The sequence below is a fragment of the Heteronotia binoei genome, chromosome 12 (genome assembly GCF_032191835.1).
Source record: "Heteronotia binoei isolate CCM8104 ecotype False Entrance Well chromosome 12, APGP_CSIRO_Hbin_v1, whole genome shotgun sequence".
NCBI lineage: Eukaryota > Metazoa > Chordata > Lepidosauria > Squamata > Gekkonidae > Heteronotia > Heteronotia binoei.
Genome location: NC_083234.1, coordinates 75,010,253 through 75,032,657, shown reverse-complemented (window position 1 = coordinate 75,032,657; position 22,405 = coordinate 75,010,253). Strand labels below are relative to the sequence as shown.

Below are 22,405 nucleotides of genomic sequence, written 5' to 3'. Positions count from 1 at the left end.
GCTTGAATAAAGGTGCCACGGGACTCACATTTTTCATTCACTTGTTCGTCTCCCAACATTCTACGTGCCGTCAAATGTCAACAATTCCCTTCTCTACCTAGGACAAACAACTCAGTCCCTGTGCAAAAGTATAAATGGACATAAATCTGAAATTAAAAACCGCAAGATGTTGAAACCAAGTGGAAGAACCTTTTGAATCTTGCAGGTTGTTCCATTGCTGACCTATGAGTATAGGGTTGCCAAGTCCAATTCAAGAAATAGCTGGGGACTTTGGGGGTGGAGCCAGGAGACATTAGGGGTGGAGCCAAGATCAAGACTGTGACAAGCATCATTGAACTCCAAAGGGAGTTCTGGCCATCACATTTAAAGGGACGGCACACCTTTTCAATTTCTTCCTTCCATAGGAAATCATGAAGGATAGGGGCACCTTTTTGGGGGGCTCATAGAATTGGACCCCCTGGTTCAATCGTTTTGAAACTTGGAGGGTATTTTGGGGAGAGGCACTAGATGCTATACTGAGAATTTGGTGCCTCTACCCCCCAAAACAGCCCCCCCCCGAGCCCCAGATACCCACGGATCAATTCTCCATGATTTTCTATGGGAATAAATCTTCATAGGGAATAACAGAGTTCCCAGCAGACATTTCCCTCCCCTCCCCCCGCTTTCTGACGACCCTGAAGCGGGGGGGGCGGGGGGCAGGGTCTCCAAACCGGGGGATCCCCTGCCCCCACCTGGGGATTGGCAACCCTATATAATGAGTAGCAGTCCTCAAACAAAGACATTTTGAGGAAAAATTACAATATGAGATTGCTGAACTTGAGTTAATTCGCAAGTTCAGGACAATGGAACCCTGAAGACTGAATAGGGACATAGGACAGGTAAAAGGAAGTACTTCTTCACCCAAAGAGTAGTTAACATGTGGAGCTCAGTGTTGCAGGAAGTGGTGGCAGCTAAAAGCACAGACAGCTTAAAGAGGGAACTGGATAAACATAAGGAGCAGGGGTCACTGGCTGTTAGCCACAAGGTATAGATGGAACACAGTGTCTAAGGCAGGGATGCTCTGTATTCTTGGTGCTTGGGGGGGGCCACAGCGGGTGGGCTTCTGGAGTTCTTGCCCTGCTGAAGGACCTCCTTGCTGTGGAGAATTCAGGAAGACTCAGACTTTGTTCAGCTGGCTACAAAGTGAAACTGTGAGCCCCTGTATTTGGGCTTGTGCTAGCCCTTTAGCTTTCTGGGGCCTTGTGTGAGCAAGGTGGTTCTGGGCTCTTAGGCATCTCACTGAAGAGTTTAGTCTGAACTTGTACCACTTCAGATTAGAGGGAGACTCCCGTACAGAATGCAGTCCCTGCATCTAGAAACCTAGCATCTTGTGGGGAGGGCTAGGCTTGAATTCTTCCCTGTAACATGGTGGTTTTCTACACAGGAGGGCTATTTTACGATTCGGAGAGCTCCTCCCTGCCATCTGCAGCCCACAGTGTTCGACTGTTTTGGAATGAGTCCTTATCTTGGCACAAGAGTAGGCCCTTCCCAATCTGATCTAGGTCACCTGAGGGATAGCCAGCTTCAAGAGAGGATTGGCTCAATCTATGGAGCAGATGTCCATCAGTGGCTATTAGCCACAGCGTATTGTTGGAGCTCTCTGTCTGGGGCAAGTGATGCTTTGTATTCTTGGTGCTTGGGGGGGCACAGTGGGAGGGCTTCTGGAGTTCTGGCCCCACTGATGGACCTCCTGATGGCACCTGGTTTTTTGGCCATTGTGTGACACAGAGTGTTGGACTGGATGGGCCATTAGCCTGATCCAACATGACTATTCTTATGTTCTTGTGATGGTTGCAGCCATTTTGCTTGAGTATCGTATATTATAGCATTGGGAAAAGTCCAGAAAAGGGCAACTAGAATGATTAAAGGGCTGGAACACTTTCCCTATGAAGAAAGGTTAAAACGCTTGGGGCTCTTTAGCTTGGAGAAACGTCAACTGCGGGGTGACATGATAGCAGTTTACAAGATTATGCATGGGATGGAGAAAGTAGAGAAAGAAGTACTTTTCTCCCTTTCTCACAATACGAGAATTCGTGGGCATTCAATGGAATTGCTGAGCAGTCGGGTTAAAGTAGATAAAAGGAAGTACTTCTTCACCCAAAGGGTGATTAACATGTGGAATTCACTGCCACAGGAGGTGGTGGCGGCTACAAGCATAGCCACCTTCAAGAGGGGGGTTAGATAAAAATATGGAGCAGAGGTCCATCAGTGGCTATTAGCCACAGTGTGTGTATATATATGTGTGTGTGTGTGTGTGTTTATTTATTTATTTACTTTGGCCACTGTGTGACAGAGTGTTGGACTGGATGGGCCATTGGCCTGATCCAACATGGCTTCTCTTATGTTCTTCTGTGACACAGAGTGTTGGACTGGATGGGCCATTGGCCTGATCCAACATGGCCTCTCTTATGTTCTTATGTGACACAGAGGGTTGGACTGGATGGGCCATTGGCCTGATCCAACATGGCCTCTCTTATGTTCTTATGCGCTTCTAGATCTCTCTGGCAAATATAGCCTGTAGGCCAGACCCCATTGTCCTTGTCCCCTTTCGCCCTTAGTGGCCTTTTAGACATCCCATTCATATAAAGCTAAGGGAAGTTCATTCTTGACTACTTATCTTACTATCTCAGAGGCAGAGCCTACCTCAACAAAGTTCTCTCAGTTCATGGGCTGGAATTCTTCCTATAGATTTTAACTCTGCCCCTTTTCCAGGGAAGGGAACTCAGAATAGCATGCATGATCATTCCCTCCACCCATTTCATCCTCCCTCCCACTCCAGTTAGGCTTAGAGCAGGGATGGCCAAACTTGCATAATATAAGAGCTGCATAGAGTAAACGTCGAATGTTTGAGAGCTGCAAGACATGAATGTCAGATTTTTGAGGGAAAGAAGGAAGGTAGATGGAGGAGGGAGGGAAAGGTGGAAAGAAAGCAACTTTAAATGCATTCTCCAAGCTGCTGACTGGCTTGGCTTGGAGAAGTGATTTAAAGAAATGCCTTCTTCAAGCTGGCTGGTGGGGCAGCGGGGGCGTGGAGAGCCACACAATATGTGTGAAAGAGCCACATGTGGCTCCTGAGCCACAGTTTGGTCACCCCTGACTTAGAGAGAGCAACCGGCCTAGCTAGTGGGTGCCATAGCCGAGTGGAGATTTGAACTCCAGCTTTTCCACAGTGCCGTGCCGACTCTCACCAGTTGTCTTTGCTCCAGACGGTCTCCTTGGTCTCCATCAAATGGAAGGTGTAGACGTGGCGAGAGGCTTCTGAGCAGTTGGCTTCACTTTTATGGACCACCTCCCCATGGATCAAAATGAGACCACCTGTTGGCAATCAAAAACATGACAAGTCATTTGGCAATGGTCTTCTAACGCTCCGAAATAGTGACTTGGAGGCCTACTAATACAGTTGCTGATTCTGGGTTGAGAAATTCCTGGAGATTTGGGGGTAGAACTTAGGGAGAGACTGCGGCAGAGAAAAAAAGCCATGAACTCCCACCCAAAATCAGCCATTCTCTCTCTGTAGTCTGGAGGTCAGTTGTAATTCTGAGAGTCATCCAGGTTCCACATGGAGGTTGGCAACCCTAAACCCACCCAACATTGTATATTTATTTACTTGCTTCAATTATAGCCCGCCTGTCTCCCCAAAGGGAACCCAAAAGTGATTTTCAAGGTTCTTCTTGTCTCCATTTAATCCTCACAACAATTCTGTAAGGTAGGTTAGGCTGAGAGTGTCTGTGAATGGCCCAAGGTCACCCATGCCATAAGTGGGGATTCAACCCTGGGCCCCTCCAGATCCTAGTTTAGTGCTCTGACCACTATCCCACACCGTAATGCCCTGCTCCAGCAAATGGCTCCAGACATTTGTCTCTCTGCCCCGGTGAGTTCTTGGCATCCCACCTGCCCTTTTATAATACATCTAACCTTAAAAAGAAATCTTAATACCATGTGTGGGGGCAGTTCTCAAAGTTGCCAACAGCCTGGAGGGAAAAAAAATGTCCCATCCCTTTAACCAGGGTCATTTTGTAGAAAAATAGATGGTGGAGCTCATCCAGGGATTGTTATGCAGCTGCACATACTATTCAATGGACAAGGAGGTGGAACTCTCAGAAGGAGGAGGAGGAACTCTCAGAAAGGTTCGGGAGCTGTGTTCCTGTGAGCTCTCACTGAATCCGAGGCCTGCCTTTAACAGAGATTTAAAGAGAAGTTCTTTCCCAGGTTGATGTGATTTTGCTCCATGCCAGGAAGAGTTTCAGCTCCCCATTTTCACACATCTAGTAGGCAATGTTCCCTCTAAGCTGCAGAGTCATGTGAGCAAAAATTCTACTTGGTGAACTACTGGCATTAAAGTTGTGAGCTCCTGCATAAATTAGTGTGCTCTGGGGCCATCCTTCCTGAACTAAGACAAAACTGTGTGAGCTGGAGGCTTGAAAATCTGTGAGCTAGCTCACGCTAACTCCGCTTAGAGAGAACACTGCTAGCAGGACATTTTCCCTCCAGGTAGTTGGCAACTAGGGTAGGAAATAGCTGGAGATTTTGTGGGCGGGGTCTGAGGAGGTTGGGGCTTGGGGAGGGGAGGGACTTCAGTGGGGCGTTATGCCGTAGAATCCACCTTCCAAAGGACGTTTTCTCCCAGTGAACAGACTTTGTCACTGGGAGATCAACTGCCATCCCAGAAAGTCTCCAGCCACCATTTGGAGGTTGTAAAAAGGGTATAAAAAGGAACAACTGTTGATACAAGTCGTGGCTTGCTACTCCATATTTTGAAACAAACAATTTACAATCAATATTATTGACAAAAAAGCACTAAACACGAGATGCCAGATTTTAACAACAACTGGCAAAATTACAATTGCAACAGCAGCAGCGATGGATTGCCTACGTAACCACCCATGTCATTCGCCTTCTTCGGGCTGCAGTACACTAGCTAAAGCCTTGAATTCAAGAATGGGATGCCCAGCATTTCCTTCAAATTTATATTTAGACGCTCTCCAGATTTTGCAATTGTTGTATAGACGGTTGCAGTTGGAGCCTCCGAGATCAACCGTCTTCCATTAGCGGTTACCCTTTGACAGATTCAAAATGTCTTAATGCTAAGCTCATCGGCAACCCGAACAGGATACAACCAAAATGAAGTAACTTTACAAAATAATTATTCCCCAGTTGTTTAGTTTGTATGATGTGGATAGGGCTTTTTTTGTTTAGAAAAAGCTCAGCAGCTCATTTGCATATTAGGCCACACCCACTGACTCACCATTGTTTCGCGCAGGGCTTCTTTTGTAGAAAAAGCCCAGCAGGAGCTCATTTGTTTATTAGGCCATACCCACTGACTCACCATTGTTTCGCGCAGGGCTTCTTTTGTAGGGAAAGCCCAGTGGGAGCTCATTTGCATATTAGGCCACACCCACTGACTCACCATTGTTTAGCGCAGGGCTTCTTTTGTAGGGAAAACCCAGCAGGAGCTCATTTGTATATTAGGCCACACCCACTGACTCACCATTGTTTCGCGCAGGGCTTCTTTTGAAGAGAAAGCCCAGCAGGAGCTCATTTGCATATTAGGTCACACCCACTGACTCACCATTGTTTCGTGCAGGGCTTTTGTAGAAAAAGCCCAGCAGGAGCTCATTTGCATATTAGGTCACACCCACTGACTCACCATTGTTTCATACAGGGCTTCTTTTGTAGGGAAAAAAAACAGCAGGAGCTCATTTGCATATTAGGCCACACCCCCTAATGCCAAGACAGCTGGAACTGAGTTCCTGCTCAAAAAAAGCCCTGGATGTGCAAATCTGGAGGCATTTAATGCAGAGCTGTACATTCCTTATGCCTAAAGGGGGGGGGGGGATAGTGCAAGAAGGAAGATGCCAGTCCTCAGCCTCTCCCTTAAAATGGTCTCCAGTGGGCCAGTGTTCTCTTTCCCCTTGAAAAGCAGCTGCCAGCAGAATAACAGAATACCAAGCTAGTAAAATTCAAGGTAGAAGACGTCCACAGAGCACAGGAAAGTAGTGGTGGGAGGGGAATCCCATCTCTTCCTCCCCACTGCTGACCCTTCGATTGCACCTGCAATAGTGTCTGGGATCTGCTCGGAGCCTGGAGTGTCTCCCAGCACCTGCTGCTGCTGAGCCCAGAGCAGCTCCTGCTGTCCACTGCCACGGCATTACCCCAAACAACTTCAGGCAACCACTGCAACTGTGGCAGGGCCTGGAACAGCTCCTGGCATCCACCGCAGCAGAGCTCCAAACAGCTTCTGGCATCTGCCCGCTGCTAAAGCCAGACCCAGAGCAGCTCCTGAATGCAATGCGGCTCCCGGGCTCCACCACACAGGCTAAGATGTAAAGAGCATTCTCTGTGCTTCCATACAGAACACTATTTCACTGTTTGGCAGATGAAAAAAAAATCGATGGGTTTTTTTTTTAATTTTCCAATTTTTCCAGCTGGGATTGCCCCAAATTTGCTGGAAAAAATGTTTCACTTCCATGTGACCACAATCCGTGAACTTAGCTATCCTCAGTTGGGGTCCGCGGGTGGATAAGATATACAGAGTAGAGCACTGTTTGCCCGACAAAAGTGAACTGAAAAGCTTGTGCTTGGAGGGAGCTCCAGAGAGTCTAAGTATGGATTTTGTTTTGGTCCCTCCAACGTTTTACCTTTTTCTTGCTGTCGCTTACCTTTCCCAATCGGCACAGGAATGAATTGACTGTTGTCATATTCCCGCTCAGAGCCAATGAACTGCGTGCACAGAATTGTGCCTTGGAGAGTTCGAACCATGCGCCTTGTGATCCCACCTGTAACCCCCACAGGGCAGACACATCAACACATCAGAGAGGCAAGCATAACTGCTGAGGAGGAGAACATCAGTAGTAGATTGCTGGCAAAGCAGTACCGTTTTTGCGAGGGAAGGGAGAAGTCAGCTTAGCCAAATGGAAGCTGCTTTGCCGTTTCAGCTTTCCCCTTTGGAATATAATATCCCATCACCAATTTGGTTACTTGCATAGCGCAAAGATTTGAAATTTTGTAGCCTGGTAATCTGAGACCTGTTTTCTAGGCTGCACGGTTTCCGTCTTTGGACACATTAAGGTGAGCAGCTGTGTTGGTCTGAAGCAACAGGACAAAGTAGGAGCCCAGGGGCACCTTTAAGACCAACCAGGTTTCATTCAGGATGTCAGCTTCCATGTGCTAAAAGCAGACTTCATCAGACAACGGTACAGGAGGGAATTAGCAGTCCTACATAGAAAGAGAGTGGGCAGTGAATTAGTATGCAAAATAGTGAAAATGTTTTTAGCAGATTAAAAGGATAACATGTCAGGTCTGGTAATTGTCAAGCATGCGGGTTCAATGACAAGTTGAAGTTGATTCAAAGACTACGTTTATTGATAGACCAATACTATGGTAACAGGTTCTTGAGAGTAATGCTGACAATACATTGATACAATACTTTTAAGGCCTACTTCAAAGGGATTCCAAGGGATGGGGTTGCGGGGTAGCATTCACACATAAACTATCATAAATGTCTACGTTCCCATAACATTATCAGGACTGCGTCCTTGCTTTCCCCAGATGGCTCGTACTCCCTTACAGGAATGTATGGGAAGGTGCTGATTACTTGGTTTCAGTTCTCACTACTTCTAATTATAAGCCATAAAGCAAGACAGGAGAAGGGAAAGAATAACAAGCTAGCAAAGTTGAATCCTCCATGATGCTTCACAGACCAGTTTAGGCAGGACCCTAAAACAATCAATTATCAATGGAATTTTACCATGCTTGACATAAATCATCAGTTTGGGTTGACTGGGCAGAACTACTGGACTCCAGCTTTGCTACTGGACTCCAACTTTGTCTTTGGACACGTTCTTATGAGTAATCTGGTATAACAGACTTTGCTTTTATTCCTGAGATCCAGCAGTTGATGGCTGGGCCAGATTAACAATTAGGCCAAGTGGGCACTGGCCTAGAGGCCCCCATGCCTGTAGGGGCCCCGGACTGGCTTCACCCAGAGGCGTCACTAGGGTGGGTTGCACCCTGGGGTGTAACTGATTCAAGTCACCCCCCCCCATTGGGCATCACCCCTTTTGGAGGGCTGCGTCACCCCCTCCGCACACTTCACATGGCCCCTCCCTCATCCGTAATCCAAGATACCAGTTTTGCAGCATTTAAGTTTCCCCCACTCACCCACACGCTTTTAGCTGAGCCGGCGGCAGCGCGGCCCCGGTTTCAGAATCCCGGCCAGCCCACACACAGCAGCAGCGTTCTAGTCCCAGGGCCAGCCCCTTCCTGTTGGGGGGGGGGTCATGGGTCAGTGCCTGGGGCCAATGAGAATGCTCTGGGGGAGGCCGATGGTCCCCTTGGCCCCGCCCTAGTGACGCCGCTGGCTTCACCCCCCTGGTTTTCCCCCTGATGGCAGCCTTCCCAGCCTGCACTCCCAGCCAGCAACTGAGCCGCTCTTTGCCCGACTTGCCTGGTGCAGCTGCTGCTGGTGTCGCCAAGTTTGCCTCCCTCTGCTTCACTGAAGCTTTGTCACAGGGGCTTTTGAGAAGGGGCCTGCATTCTGCAGCGGGGGCCGCAGGCAGTGGGGTGGCCGCTCCAACTCTGAGATAATTCGTGAGGGGGCCCCCAAGATTTTGACTGCCTAGGGGCCTCCACAGGGTTTAATCCGGCCCTGTGGCACTGCTTGTGACAATCTTACTAAAAACAGAGATCTTCGTTTGCCACAGAAAGAGACCGGTTACTTCCATGCTGGGAAGCAGCCTTAGGGTTGCCAAGTCCAATTCAAGAAATATCTGGGGACTTTGGGGGAGGAGCCAGGAGACTTTGGGGGTGGAGCCAGGAGACATTGGGGCGGAGCCAAGAACAAGGGTGTGACAAGCATAATTGAACTCCAAGAGAGTTCTGGCCATCACATTTAAAGGGACAGCACACTTTTTAAAATGTCTTCCTTCTATAGGAAATAACAAAGAATAGGGGCACCTTCTTTTGGGGCTCATAGAATTGGACCCCCTGGTCCAATCGTTTTGAAACTTGGAGGGTACTTTGGGGAGAGGCACTAGATACTATATTGAAAATTTGGTGCCTCTACCTCAAAAAACAGCTCCCCCAGAGCCCCCAAAACCTCCAGATTAATTCCCCATTATACCCTATGAGAATTGATCTCCACATAGGGAATAATGAAGACGTTTCCCTCTCCTCCTCCCTCCCCCCCCCCCCTTTCTGGCAACTGAAGCGAGGGACTGGCCTTTCTACTCACGAGTTGCTGCCAGCTTCTTTACAGCAGCAGTCACACCATCCCAAAGTGGAGCCTTGCAATCAAGCCTCCGGAGGTGCAAAGGCACATGGTCCTTTGCAGGCGGGGCTTCTCTCCTCCCCCCCCCCCCAGCCAGCTGACTGGGCGCGGGAAGCAGCTTGCGAAAAGGAAGAACGGCTGCTGCAACGGGGCTGGGTGGGAAGGGAAGGGAGGAGGAGAAGCATCGGGCATTGGAGTCCGTCAAGACCCGCCTGCGTTCGGCAGCCACCTCCACCCGCTCGCTGGCGAGCCAGCCTCCCTTCTCAAGATTTCCCTTGCCAGGCTCAGCACCTCCTCCCCGGACGACGCAAATGCTCCTTGGCGCCATTCCCCCCTCCTCCCCCCGCTTCCAGAGTTATGGAAAGCGGGAAAAGAGGCTGAAAATCCAGTATTCTCCCGCCAGGGCGGGAGGCTTGGGAAGGCTAAGCAGCCTTCTACAGTGGCCCTGTGCCTGCAGCAAAATCAGAACACCTGCGTGCTCCAAGGCTCCTTGGCAAAACAAAGTCTATAGTCCCACTAGTACTTAAAAATAACAACTCTAGTCTTAACGCATGCCTGCTTGCTTTGAAGAACATGGAATACAAACATACCCATGGCCAGAAATACTCTCCTATCCTTGCCGGCCAAAATATATGGCAGATGGAAACCGTGTCAGCAGCCCAGAAACTTGCTCAATAGAAGCAGTATGAAGTTGGCTCTTGGGATAGTGCAGGTGGCGACTTAATAGGAGATGGGATAAAGTTTCAGTGACTGCTCTGCCATAAGGACCAGGGCTTTTTTTGTAGCAGGAACTCAGTTTGCCAGGTTGGTGTAGTGGTTAAGTGTGCGGACTCTTATCTGGGAGAACCGGGTTTGATCCCCCACTCCTCCACTTGCACCTGCTGGAATGGCCTTGGGTCAGCCAGAGCTCTTGCAGAGCTGTCCTTGAAAGGGCAGTTTCTGTCAGAGCTCTCTCAGCCCCATCCACCTCACAGGGTGTCTGTTGTGGGGGAGGGGGGGAAGATAAAGGAGATTGTGACCGCTCTGAGATTCAGAGTATAGGGTGGGATATAAATCCAATTTCTTCCACTTCTTCTTCTTTGCTTATTAGGCCACGCACCCCTGATGTAGCCAATCCTCCTGGAGCTTACAGTAGGCCCTGTACTAAGAGCCCTGTAAGCTCCAGGAGGATTGGCTACATCAGGGGGTGTGACCTAAAATGCAAAACAGTTCCAGCTACGAAAAAAAGCCCTGAAGACCATGTATCTGGGGGTGGCTACCCTCACAGCAATCAAACAATTCTGCTAGTGGTAAAACATTTGTTCCAGCCAGGAAGGATCATAGGTGAAAAAGCGGAACCATTAAAAGGTAAAATAATGTGTAAGGAGTGGGGGAGAAGAGCTGGAAGGCCCCAAAAAGAAAGGAACAAGGTATTGGTATCTAAGTTAATAGCATCCTGATCTAATTGCCTCAGCAAAATTGAGAGATGTCATTCTAGATTCTGGGACATCCATGGGGGACAGACTCTGATTAAACCCTCGGCTCAGCAGCTGAACTCACATTAACTTATCCCAAGATGATGTATGAGAGTCAAACTGAGTTCATTCTTAAAGCTCAGGTCAGAACTCATGTTGCACCAGGAAGAGTTTAAATGTTATTGCAGCTGACCCACCAGGCCACAAGATAAATTTGACTGCAGCCTGTTTCCAGTAATAAATTAGAAGTTGAGGTGCATTTGGGGGATCGCAGAAGTGTGCACAGGAAAGCAGCCTGCGCACTCTCCAATTAGTCATACTGTTTTAGCCTGATTTGTTTTCCAGGGCTTTTGGGGTAGCAAAAGCCCAGCAGGAACAGATTTGCATATAAGGCCACACCCCCTGATGCCAAGCCAGTCGGAACTGCATTTAGGGTTGCCAAGTCCAATTCAAGAAATATCTGGGGGCTTTAGGGGTGGAGCCAGGAGACTTTGGGGGTGGAGCCAGGAGACATTAGGGGTGGAGACAAGATCAGGGCTGTGACAAGCATCATTGAACTCCAAAGGGGGTTCTGGCCATCACATTTAAAGGGACGGCACACCTTTTCAATGCCTTCCTTCCATAGGAAATAATGAAGGATAGGGGCACCTTTTTGGGGGGCTCATAAAATTGGACCCCCTGGTTCAATCTTTTTGAAACTTGGGCGGTATTTTGGGGAGAGGCACTAGATGCTATACTGAAAATTTGGTGCCTCTACCCCAAAAAACAGCCCCCCCCCCAGAGCCCCAGATACCCACAGATCGATTCTTCATGATTTTCTATGGGAATAAATCTCCATAGGGAATAACAGAGTTCCCCGCAGACATTTCCCTCCCCTCCCCCCGCTTCCTGACGACCCTGAAAGCGGGGGAGGGCCTCCAAACCGGGGGATCCCCTGCCCCCACCTGGGGATTGGCAACCCTAACTGCATTCCTGTGCCTCCTTGCTAAAAAAACAAAAAGCTCTGTAAATTAGGGCTGCCAAGCCCCCAGTTCAGGCAGGGGTTCCCCCACCCAGGAGGTTCCCAACCCACATTGGCCAGCGGGGGGAACCTCCCCTGATGTCCCCGGCATGATGACATCACCCGGAAGTGATGCCATCGCACTGGCAACGTCGCACGGCGGTCACTCTAAGCATTTCTGGGAAAACTCTATGGTTTTCTCAGATGCTTTAGCCATTTGGAAGGGAAAACTCTATGGTACCTATTGTACCATAGAGTTTTCCCTCCCAAATGGCTAGAGTGTCCGGGAAAACCATCGTGTTCCCGGAAATGCCTAGAGTGGCCGCTGCACGACATTGCTGGCGTGATGTCGTCATCGCGCTAAGTGCGTGCAAAGAAAGCCCCCCACTGGCGGCTGCGAGGGACTTTGCAACCCTGTCGTATGACCATAAATCTGTTAGCCCTCTAAGGTCCCATGAGACTCTCTGTCCCTTTTGTCTTTGTGAGTTGCTGCAGACCCGGCTATCCCCCTGCAACGTCTTACTTGTGTGAGACCCGGGTAGGAACCACAAGCAGCCATTCTCCTTGGTGGCATTTTCCAGGGCAATCCAGAGGCCCACCAGCCTGCCCAAAGGTTCTGTGTGCAGGAAGGTGGAATCTTGATGGGGTGTCACTGAAAGTGAGACAGAAAAAACATTTTTATTTTATTTGAAACATTTTGTGTTGCCTTTTCCCCCTTACAGAGCATAAGATAGCTTACAGTGTGAATAATTTTGGTCTGCTTTAATCAAATGCAGTCCAAAAGCCAGTTTGGTGCAGTGGTTAAGGGCACGCTCTTCTCTGGGAGAACTGGGTTTGATCCCCCCCCTCCTCCACTTGCAGCTGCTGGGATGACCTTGGGTCAGCATAGCTCTTGCAGAGTTGTCTTTGAAAGGGCAGCTTTTGGGAGAGCTCTCTCAGCCCCACCCATCTCACAGGGTGTCTGTTGTGGGGGAGGAAGGGAAAGGAAATTGTGAGCCACTCTGAGACTCTGATTCAGAGAGAAGGGCGGGGTATAAATCTGCAGTCTTCTTCTCTTCTTCTTCCTAAATAAAACCATCTTCAGCTGCCCCCTTGACATTTAAAGCGAGAGGGGTCAGGCAGACCTCCCTGAGGCTGTTGCCCATTAATTGTGGGGCTGCCACTGAAAAGGTCCTCTCTCTCATACCCACCAAATAAGCTCCTTTAATTGGTGAGACAGTCAGGAGGGCTTCTCCCTGTGACCTTAATTCCTGGGCAAGGATATCAGGGAGAAGACAGGCCTTCAGACACCCCGGTCGCAAGCCATGGCAATGAAAAGTGCCATCAAGTCATAACCAACTTATGGCCACCCCGTAAGGTTTTCAGGCAAGAGACGTTCAGAGGTGGTTTGCCATTGCCTGCCTCTGCATCACAATCCTGGGCTTCCGAACTCGTGGGCATTCAATGAAATTGCTGAGCAGTCGGGTTAGAACTGATAAAAGGAAGTCCTTCTTCACCCAAAGGGTGATTAACTCATTGAACTCACTGCCACAGGAGGTGATGGTGGCTACAAGCATAGACAGCTTCAAGAGGGGAATGGATGGCAGTGATGCTCTGTATTTTTGTGCTGGGGGGCGCACAGAGGAAGGGCTTCTAGCCCCACTGATGGACCTCTTGATGGCACTTGGGTTTTTTTGGCCACTGTGTGACACAGAGTGTTGGACTGGATGGGCCATTGGCCTGATCCAACATGGCTCTTCTTATGTTCTTATGTGACACAGAGCGTTGGACTGGATGGGCCATTGGCCTGATCCAACATGGCTCCTCTGATGTTCTTATGTGACACAGAATGTTGGACTGGATGGGCCATTGGCCTGATCCAACATGGCTTCTCTTATGTTCTTATGTGACACAGAGTGTTTGACTGGATGGGCCATGGGCCTGATCCAACATGGCTTCTCTTATGTTCTTATGTGACACAGAGTGTTGGACTGGATGGGCCATGGGCCTGATCCAACATGGCTTCTCTTATATTCTTGGTCTCCTATCCAGATACTAATGAAGGCCAATCCTGCTTAGCTGCCAATATCTCATGAGAACAGGCTTTAAAGATGGCTTCATTTTTTCAAGACCCCCACAACACACTCAGGATGCTGGCTTTCAGAGTGTGTTACAGTTAACTCTGGAACCCTTGCACCACATTTGGGTTGGATTCCTGGATGAGTTTCTCTAGTGCAGGCGCTTTCTTCAGGCAGAAGGTGAGAGGGAGGGCATTGTATTTAGTGACATGCTTCAGGTCCATCCACCGGAGGGAAGTTCCTGGGCTAGCAGAACAGATCAGGATCCGACTTATTGCCTTTACAGAACAAAGTTTCAGTCCAGAGGCACCTTTAAGTCCTGCAGGCATCTTTCATCTGCACGCACACTTCTTTTGATATGTGAAGAAGTGTGCCGCTGCACACAAAAGCTTATACCCAGAATTGAACTTTGTTGGTCTTAAAAGTGCCATTGGACTCAAGAGTTTGTTCTGCTACCCTTCTTTACAGAGACATTTACATCATGGACAAAAAGATCCACGGTGGGAAAGCTTGTGACACATTTTCTTAATTCATTTGTACTTTCTCCTGTACTTCATTCATCTGCCTTTCTCCTAATGGGGACCCAAAGTGGCTTACATTGTTCTCTTGTCCTCCCTCACAAAACTCCTGCGAGGTACATGCTAGGCTGAGAGGCCCAAGGTCACCCAGTGAACTCCCATGGCACGAGCGGGGACTGAAACCCAAGTCCCCCAGATGTTAGTCTGAACTTTTAACCACCACACTGCACTGGCCCTCTTATGCAGCCAAGCCACCAACTATGCAAGAAATGCCTGGAATTCCTGCTAAGATGTCACATTTTTACAGAAAGATACAAGGCAGCAGTCTGGGAACACAACTCCTACCTATTGCTAAGGGCATGCAAAGGGTGACCTTACACAGAACACCCCTGGGAATGAAACTGATACAGTATTATATAATCTATGAGACTGCATGAGAGAAGGGGAGCATTGTGTCTGGTTACATGCTTCAGATTCCCAAAAAGCAATTGGGGGGTGGGGGCGAGAAACAAAATATTAGTAAGCGTTTGAAGCTTGGTAATGGCTACTAACTTTGAACTTTCTGTACAGACTTGCAAGGGAAAGTCACAAGGTTTATGGATTGATGCTCATACGAAAAACATGACTTGAAAAAGAATAAATCCAGGCTCTGATCATTCTGCGCAGAGGACATGGGGTGAAAGGCAGACTATGGCAGGAAAGCTGAAGAGCTACATTCCCTGAGATCCTCACCTTGCTTACAGAAAACAAATAAAAGCAAGTTTTGACTGTATGCAGGGCAATTTTTTGCAGGAAAGGCCCAGCAGGAACTCATTTGCATATTAGGCCACACACCCCTGACATCGCCATTGTTTTGCCTAGGACTTTTTTTTTTTTAAGTCAAGACCCAGCTTGCTGGGGGGAAAGTGTAGATGACTGCGGAAGCCGATGGCAAACCACCCCGCAAAAAGTCTGCCGTGAAATGACTGGAGTTTGCACAGGGGACCTTTCCTTTCCTTTTTAAAAAAGTCAAGAAGAAACTCATTTGCATATTAGGCCACGCCCCTGACACCATGCCAGCCGAAACTGCGTTCCTGTACATTCCTGCTAAAAAAAAAAGCCCTGACTGTATGTCATTGCTTGCAAGAACTCTTTGCAGACTTTGAAAGGGGAATAATGAATGCAGATGGGGGAGGGGGCTAGATCAGGGCAGCGTGTGCCCCATTTTATCTTCACAATGACCCTGTGAGGTAGGCTAGGCTCCGAGGTCGTGACTGACCCAAGACTTCCCAGCCAGCTTCCAATGCACAAGTGGGGATTCAAACCAGAGTCTCCCAGACCTAGACCCACATGCCGCTCCACTGGCCATGTGCATGTACAATTGTATGCCCATACAGTTCTGTCCTGGAGGGCAGGAGATATTTGCACAGCTCTTGACATGAATTCCACTGAATATCCAAAGGCTGGAGGAGGTCAGACCCTGCTGTACCAGTCCCTCACCCCTTTATTGTTTATTCCCCTTCCCTTAGAAAGGAGGAAAGGGTTCAGCCAGGGCTGTCAAACATGCATCCTGGGAGCCGAATCAGGTCCCCAGAGGGCTCCTATCAGGCCCCCAAGCAACTGGCTGTCGCCTGCATCCTTCTCCCTCTCTCTTGACTCCTGCAACACAGCTTGCTTTGCAAGGCTTGCTCAATCGCACAGGAGATACAGCGCGAAACCTCTGTTTTCTCCATTGGCTGAGGCTCCTCCCTTGGGGAGGAAGGAGGAGAGGGAGAGCTTGCTTTGCCAGGCTCTCTCAATCGCACAGCAGAGCTACTGAGCCAAGCCTCTCTTCCTTCCATTGGCTGAAGCTCCTCCCCCTCCTGGTCCCCTGGGGAAGGAAGGAAAGAGCCAGAGCTTCCTTTGCCCAGTTCCCTGGATCCCATGGGAGAAATACAAAGGAAGCATCTTTAAGACCAACGAGTGCTAATGTTTTAAACATGTTTTATTTTAATTTATTTTGTAAAAAAAATATCTCTGTGTGTGTCTGTGTCCTTTATAAAGTTGATGTCTCTGCTGCCTAATCTAAAATAGGAACGCACATGACTCGGCCTGACGAGGTCTCATTTATGTCAGATCCAGCCCTCATCACACATGCTCCTTCTAAACTGTGGAGTCTCGTGAGTAAAAATTATACTTTGTGAGCTACTGTTATTAAAGTTGTGGGCTACTGCATGAATGAGTTTGCTCTGGGGCCATGTATCCTGAGCTCAGACAAAATTATGTGAGCCAGAGGCTAAAAAACTGTGAGCTAGCTCACACTGACTCAGCTTAGAGGAACACTGCTCATAACAAATGAGCTTAACACTCCTGGGCTAAGCCATGTAAATGGACCAATAAACAGACTTACAGACGGTGAATAACTGCCATGAATGGCTGGCGTGAAAGTGTAATTAGCAGCATCCCCCTCCACATAATCCTTGCCGCTGATAATATTGCAGTCACCAAGAGGGCACGGCTGAGTGAGAGATGGTGGAAGAACAGAATACCACTTCTTCTATTACAGGGAGCTTGGAACTTTCTGCCCTCAGGGAACCCTTCTGGACAGGAGCTGTGGCTTCTAACCAGCCTGAAGCCTCTGCAATATAAATTTGTCAACAGAGGGAGAAACAATGAAGGAAGGTCAGGGGCCAAACCCACCTTGAAGGGGATGGATTCACCTTGGGCTGTAGATGGACGACGGAAGCAAAGCAAAGGGACAGGAGGGCTGCCCTCTATACATGACAGGGCCTTTTTGGTGCTGGTGCTGGTGCTAGAGCTTTGGAATGCACTCAACTCTAGAGGGGCTGTGTTTTGAGGTAGGGTTACCAAAATGGCAAGAGCCCCGCGGCGCGGAGTGTTAAAGCTGCAGTACTGCAGTCCTAAGCTCTGCTCACGACCTGAGTCCGATCCCCGGCAGAAGCTGGGTTTTCAGGTAGCTGGCTCGAGGTTGACTCAGCCTTCCATCCTTTCGAGGTCGGTAAAATGAGTACCCAGCTTGCTGGGGGGAAGGCAATGGCAAACCACCCTGTTAAAGTTCTGCCGTGAAAACGTTGTGAAAGCAACGTCACCCCAGAGTCGGAAACGACTGGTGCTTGCACAGGGGACCTTTCCTTTCCTACCAAAATCTCAGCATATGGTGCCTCTCCTCAAAACACCCCCGAGTTTCAAAAAGATTGGACCAAGGGGTCAAATTCTGTGAGTCCTAGAAGAAGGTGCCCCCGTCCTCCACTATTGCCTGTGGAAGGAAGGCATTTAAAGGAAAGGAAAGGTCCCCTGTGCAAGCACCAGTCATTTCCGACTCTGGGTGACGTCGCTTTCACAATGTTTTCACGGCAGACTTTTTACGGGGTGGTTTGCCATTGTCTTCCCCAGTCATCTACACTTTCCCCCCGCCTCCAGCAAGCTGAGGACTCATTTGACTGACCTCAGAAGGATGGAAGGCTGAGTCGATTCCGCCGGAATTGAACTCACGTCGTGAGCAGAGAGTTCAGACCACAGTACTGCAGTACTGCTGCTTTACCACTCTGCGCCACGGGGCTGCTGAAGGCATTTAAAAGGTCCCTTTAAATGCGATTGTCAGAACTCTTTTTGGAGTTCAATCATGCTTGTCACACCCTTGCTCCTGGCTCTACCCCCAAAGTCTCCTGGCTCCACCCCCAAAGTCCCCAGATATTTCTTGAGTTGGACTTGGCAACCCTGCCCATCAGTGCTAGTATCACATGTCTCCTCCAGTGTTCCCTCTAAGCTGTGTGGGGGAGCGGCCGCTCATTAACCCAGGAAGTCATCTGGAGCCACGAGGGATCTTGCGCTGCCCCTTGCTCATTTTAAGATCATGCACAAAGGCTCACGGCCACAACAGCTGCAAATATAAGAATATATTGAAAAATATACAATCAAGAACAATATGTGAACATCTAGCGATATTTGCAACAGGTGACAATTCAAATCCCATGTAAGATTTGCATCCAAAAATCGCTTGCAGACTGGGGAAAAAATACAGTCAGAAGGACAAAGTTCAAAGACAAATTTGTCTGTTTCAGGGAACTCCAGTTCTTTTTCATGTACTGAAATTGAAAAAACCTGATGAGACTAAACTCAGTGATTCCCCGCACACAAAGTTGCTACGATGGAGAAGCTAGAAGGGCCGGCTCGCCCACTAGGCAAACTAGGCGGTTGCCAGGGGCGCCGGGAGGGTGGGGGCGCAAAATTTGACTTCTCTCCCCCCCCCGGTGCCCTAGGCAAGCCCCTAGTTTGCCTGCCCCCTCCGCCCCACCGCTCGGCCCCCCCCACCCCTGCTGCTGCTGCCTGCCCCCTCCCTTCCCTTCTTTGAAGAACGCACTGGAGGCTTGGCTCCCCCTCCCTTCTGGTTCCGGAAAGGAGGGGGGGGAGAAGCCTCTTCTAATGTGTTCTTCAAAGGAGAGTTTTGGGGCTCTGATCGTGCGGGGGGGGGGAGGCGCAGCTGAAGGGAGGGGGCAGGCACGGTGCCAAAGTGCAGCGCACCCTGATGGGGGGGAAATGGAGTGCAGTGCTGCATTGCAGCACTTCAGGCAGGATGGCGGCAGGGGGGCGATGGGGGGGATACCTGCCTGGGGCACCATGCGCCCTTGGGACAGTGCTGGTAACTAGCAAAACCACGGCGCTTCCCAAAGGCTTCCTCCTTTTGGGACACATTTTTCAAAATTCCAGCCACTTCGAGTCATGTCACCCATTGCAAATATTGTTAGACTTTCACATATTGTTCTTGGTTATATATTTTTCAGTATATTCTTATATTTACAGCTGTTGTGGCCGTAAGCATTTGTACTTGTTCTTTTGCAGTTGCACGGTTTCCTCTTGTTTCTGGTATCATTTTAAGATCACAACAGTTACATTCTGCTCCGGATGGGAACTGCTCTGCCCAGTAGGGGAGAAAAACCAGAGGGATCATTGGCTCTCCTTCCTCATTCAGGTCCGTAATGCTCGTAAAACCCTTCTTGGAAAGCTTCTGGCTGAGGCCCTTGGCTTCTGCGGTAAAACTCTGTGATGTATCCGGATGTTAAGCTGTTATTAGCGTATGGTTTTACAATAAATTGTCATTTTAATTAGATGTTTTTACAGTAAGTAGTATATATACTATATCTGTCTCTGTGGACAAAGGCGGTCCATAAGTAGTTATGAAGCTCAAATAGGTATCTAAATCTCAGGCTTAGAATACCCAACAACGTGTGGTAGGATCCAGTAACAGTGTTCCTTCTAAGCTGTTGAGTCTTGTGAGCAAAAATTCTACTTTGTGAGCTGCTGCATCAATTAGTTTGCTCTGGGGCCATTTTTTCTGCGCTGAGACAAAAATGTGTGAGCTGGAGGCTAAAAAATTAGAATCGTAGAGTTGGAAGGGACCTCTAGAGTCATCTAGTCCAACCCCCTGCACAATGCAGGAAACTCACAAACACTTCCCCCTAAATTCACAGGATTTTCATTGCTGTCAGATGGCCATCTAGCCTCTGTTTAAAAACCTCCAAGGAAGGAGAGCCCACCACCTCCCGAGGAAGCCTGTTCCACTGAGGAATTGCTCTAACAGTCAGGAAGTTCTTCCTAATGTGGAGCCGGAAACTCTTTTGATTTAATTTCAACCCATTGGTTCTGGTCCTACCTTCTGGGGCCACAGAAAACAATTCCACACCATCCTCTATATGACAGCCCTTCAAGTACTTGAAGATGGTGATCCTATCACCTCTCAGCCGCCTCCTCTCCAGGCTAAACATCCCCAGCTCCTTCAACCTTTCCTCATAGGACTTGGTCTCCAGACCCCTCACCATCTTCGTCGCCCTCCTCTGGATCCGGTTCCAGCTTGTCTATATCCTTCTTAAAATGTGGTGCCCAAAACTGAACACAATACTCCAGGTGAGGTCTTACCAGAGCAGAGTAAAGCGATACCATCACATCACGTGATCTGGACACTATACTGCTGTTGATACAGCCCAAAATTGCATTCGCTTTTTTAGTCACTACACCACACTGTTGACTTATGTTCAGCATATGATCCACTAAGACCCCTAGATCCTTTTTGCACATACTACTGCTAAGACAAGTCTCCCCCATCCTATAACCACGCATTGGATTTTTCCTACCTCGCTCACATTAACTCAGCACGGCCCAGCATCGATTTTAGTTCTAATGAAAGCAAAATAGAAGACTCACCTTCACCACCAATGTGAGGCTGCTGTTTGAGAGAAAGAGAGAGAGAAGAACTTGGGGCGGGGAATCCACAAACCACATCCCATTGTTGTTGCTTTTTAAAGAGAGGTTTGGTGACAGTACCTTGAAGATATACATACTCTGTACCACCACAGGGTTCTCGAGGCCAATTTTCCTTGCCAGGGCCTGTGAAGCATCCCAAAAATTGAAAGAGGTCTTAAATTTTCTGCGTAGCTACTGACAGAAACATAATTTAAGGAGCATCCAGCTAAGGTTCAAAAACTCCTTGGCTCCTCATTGTATAGCTATGCTCCTGGCAAACAGACTCTTTGGGTCCTTCTTCACTCACCTGTACTTTTGAGGAATGAGTCACTTGCTTGAAGACACCATCAGAGGCATGCAATGCTGCATGGAAGAAGGCAGAAGAGGGCATTTCATTCCGCGAAGGCGGACATTTTAGATAAAGGAAGCGAGATGAAAGCGGAGACAAGAAAACGGCAATAAAAATTCCCCACCAGCTCTGCTTTGTCTCTTCATAAGGTTTTTATACACCACCTATAGTTAAACACTTGCTAGCCTCCTTGATGTTCTGCATCCTTAGATTCCTTTTCAGGTACGGTTGCCAGTTTCCAGATTGTGGCTGGAGAACTTCTGGGGTTCCAGCTGATCTCCAGGCAACAGAGAACAGTTCACCTGGAGGAAATGGCTGCTTTGGAAGGTGGACTCTAGGGCATTATACCTTGCTGACGTCTTTCCCCTCCCCAAACCCCGCCCTCCACAGTCTCCACTCCCCAAATCTCTAGGTATTCCCCAACCTAGAGCTGGCAACCCGGCCATGGTTGGAGGGATGGTAAAACAAGGTCTCTCATTGGGCTGTGTGAGAACACACATCCATGAAACGCAGCTGATGGCACTGTACTGGTCAGTGTCAATATGCAGAAGATAACCGACTGAGCGGGTGACGTCACTTCCGGTGATGTCAGGGGTGTGTGGCCTGATATGCAAATGAGTTCCTGCTGGACTTTTCCTTTTTTTAAAAAGCCCTGGTGATGACATCACTTCTGGGCCACGGGGGCAGTGACGTGGAAACATTGGATGGATCTCCCTCATTTTCAGAGTAAGGTCTCCCCCCATGCCGGCCAGCTGATCAATGGCGGGGAGGTGGGGCTTGGCAGCAGGAGACGGGGGCATGTTTGGAAACCTTATGTCTGGAGATCAGTTGCCATAGCTGGAGATCTCCAGCCATTCTCCGGAGTCTGACTGGAGAAAACCCCAAGGTTCTGTGATAACCAGCCTCACAAAGAAGGAAACATATAAACAATGAAGAAGAAGAAGAAGACGACGACATTGGATTTATATTCCGCCCTGCACTCAGAGTCTCAGAGCGGCTCACAATCTCCTTTATCTTCCTCCACCACAGCAAACACCCTGTGAGATGGGTGGGGCTGAGAGGACTCTCACAGCAGCTGCCCTTTCAAGGACAACCTCTGCCAGAGCTATGGCTGACCCAAGGCCATTCTAGCAGGTGCAAGTGGAGGAGTGGGGAATCAAACCCGGTTCTCCCAGATAAGAGTCCACGCACGTAACCACTACACCAAACGGGCTCTCTAGAATAGAAAATAATTATTAATACTAAATGACACTCTCCTAACACATATTTCCAATATCATACCCTGACATACAAAGCAGGGCTTTTTTTGTAGCAGGAATTCCTTTGCATATTAGGCCACACCTCCCTGATGTAGCCAATCCTCCAAGAGCTGACAGGGCTCTTCGTACAGGGCCTACTGTAAGTTCCAGGAGGATTGGCTACACCAGGGAGGTGTGGCCTAATATGCAAAGGAGTTCCTGCTACAAAAAAAGCCCTGCAAAGCACCAATATAAAGCGCAATGGA

At 48.8% G+C, this 22,405-nt stretch overlaps 1 protein-coding gene across 2 annotated transcripts in view; it reads right to left on the bottom strand.

The window, feature by feature from the left end:
• Positions 1 to 22,405, bottom strand: part of PHYHD1 (phytanoyl-CoA dioxygenase domain containing 1) — a 38,674-nt gene that overhangs the window by 1,684 nt on the left and 14,585 nt on the right. For both annotated transcript variants that reach the window (XM_060250862.1, XM_060250863.1), the window contains exons 5-10: positions 20,860 to 20,915; positions 20,634 to 20,696; positions 20,514 to 20,535; positions 12,285 to 12,413; positions 6,699 to 6,815; positions 3,228 to 3,354 (exon numbers count right to left, since the gene is read on the bottom strand). In XM_060250862.1, the coding sequence (XP_060106845.1) occupies positions 3,228 to 3,354; positions 6,699 to 6,815; positions 12,285 to 12,413; positions 20,514 to 20,535; positions 20,634 to 20,696; positions 20,860 to 20,915 (514 nt within the window). The remainder of the gene's footprint in view (positions 1 to 3,227; positions 3,355 to 6,698; positions 6,816 to 12,284; positions 12,414 to 20,513; positions 20,536 to 20,633; positions 20,697 to 20,859; positions 20,916 to 22,405) is intronic.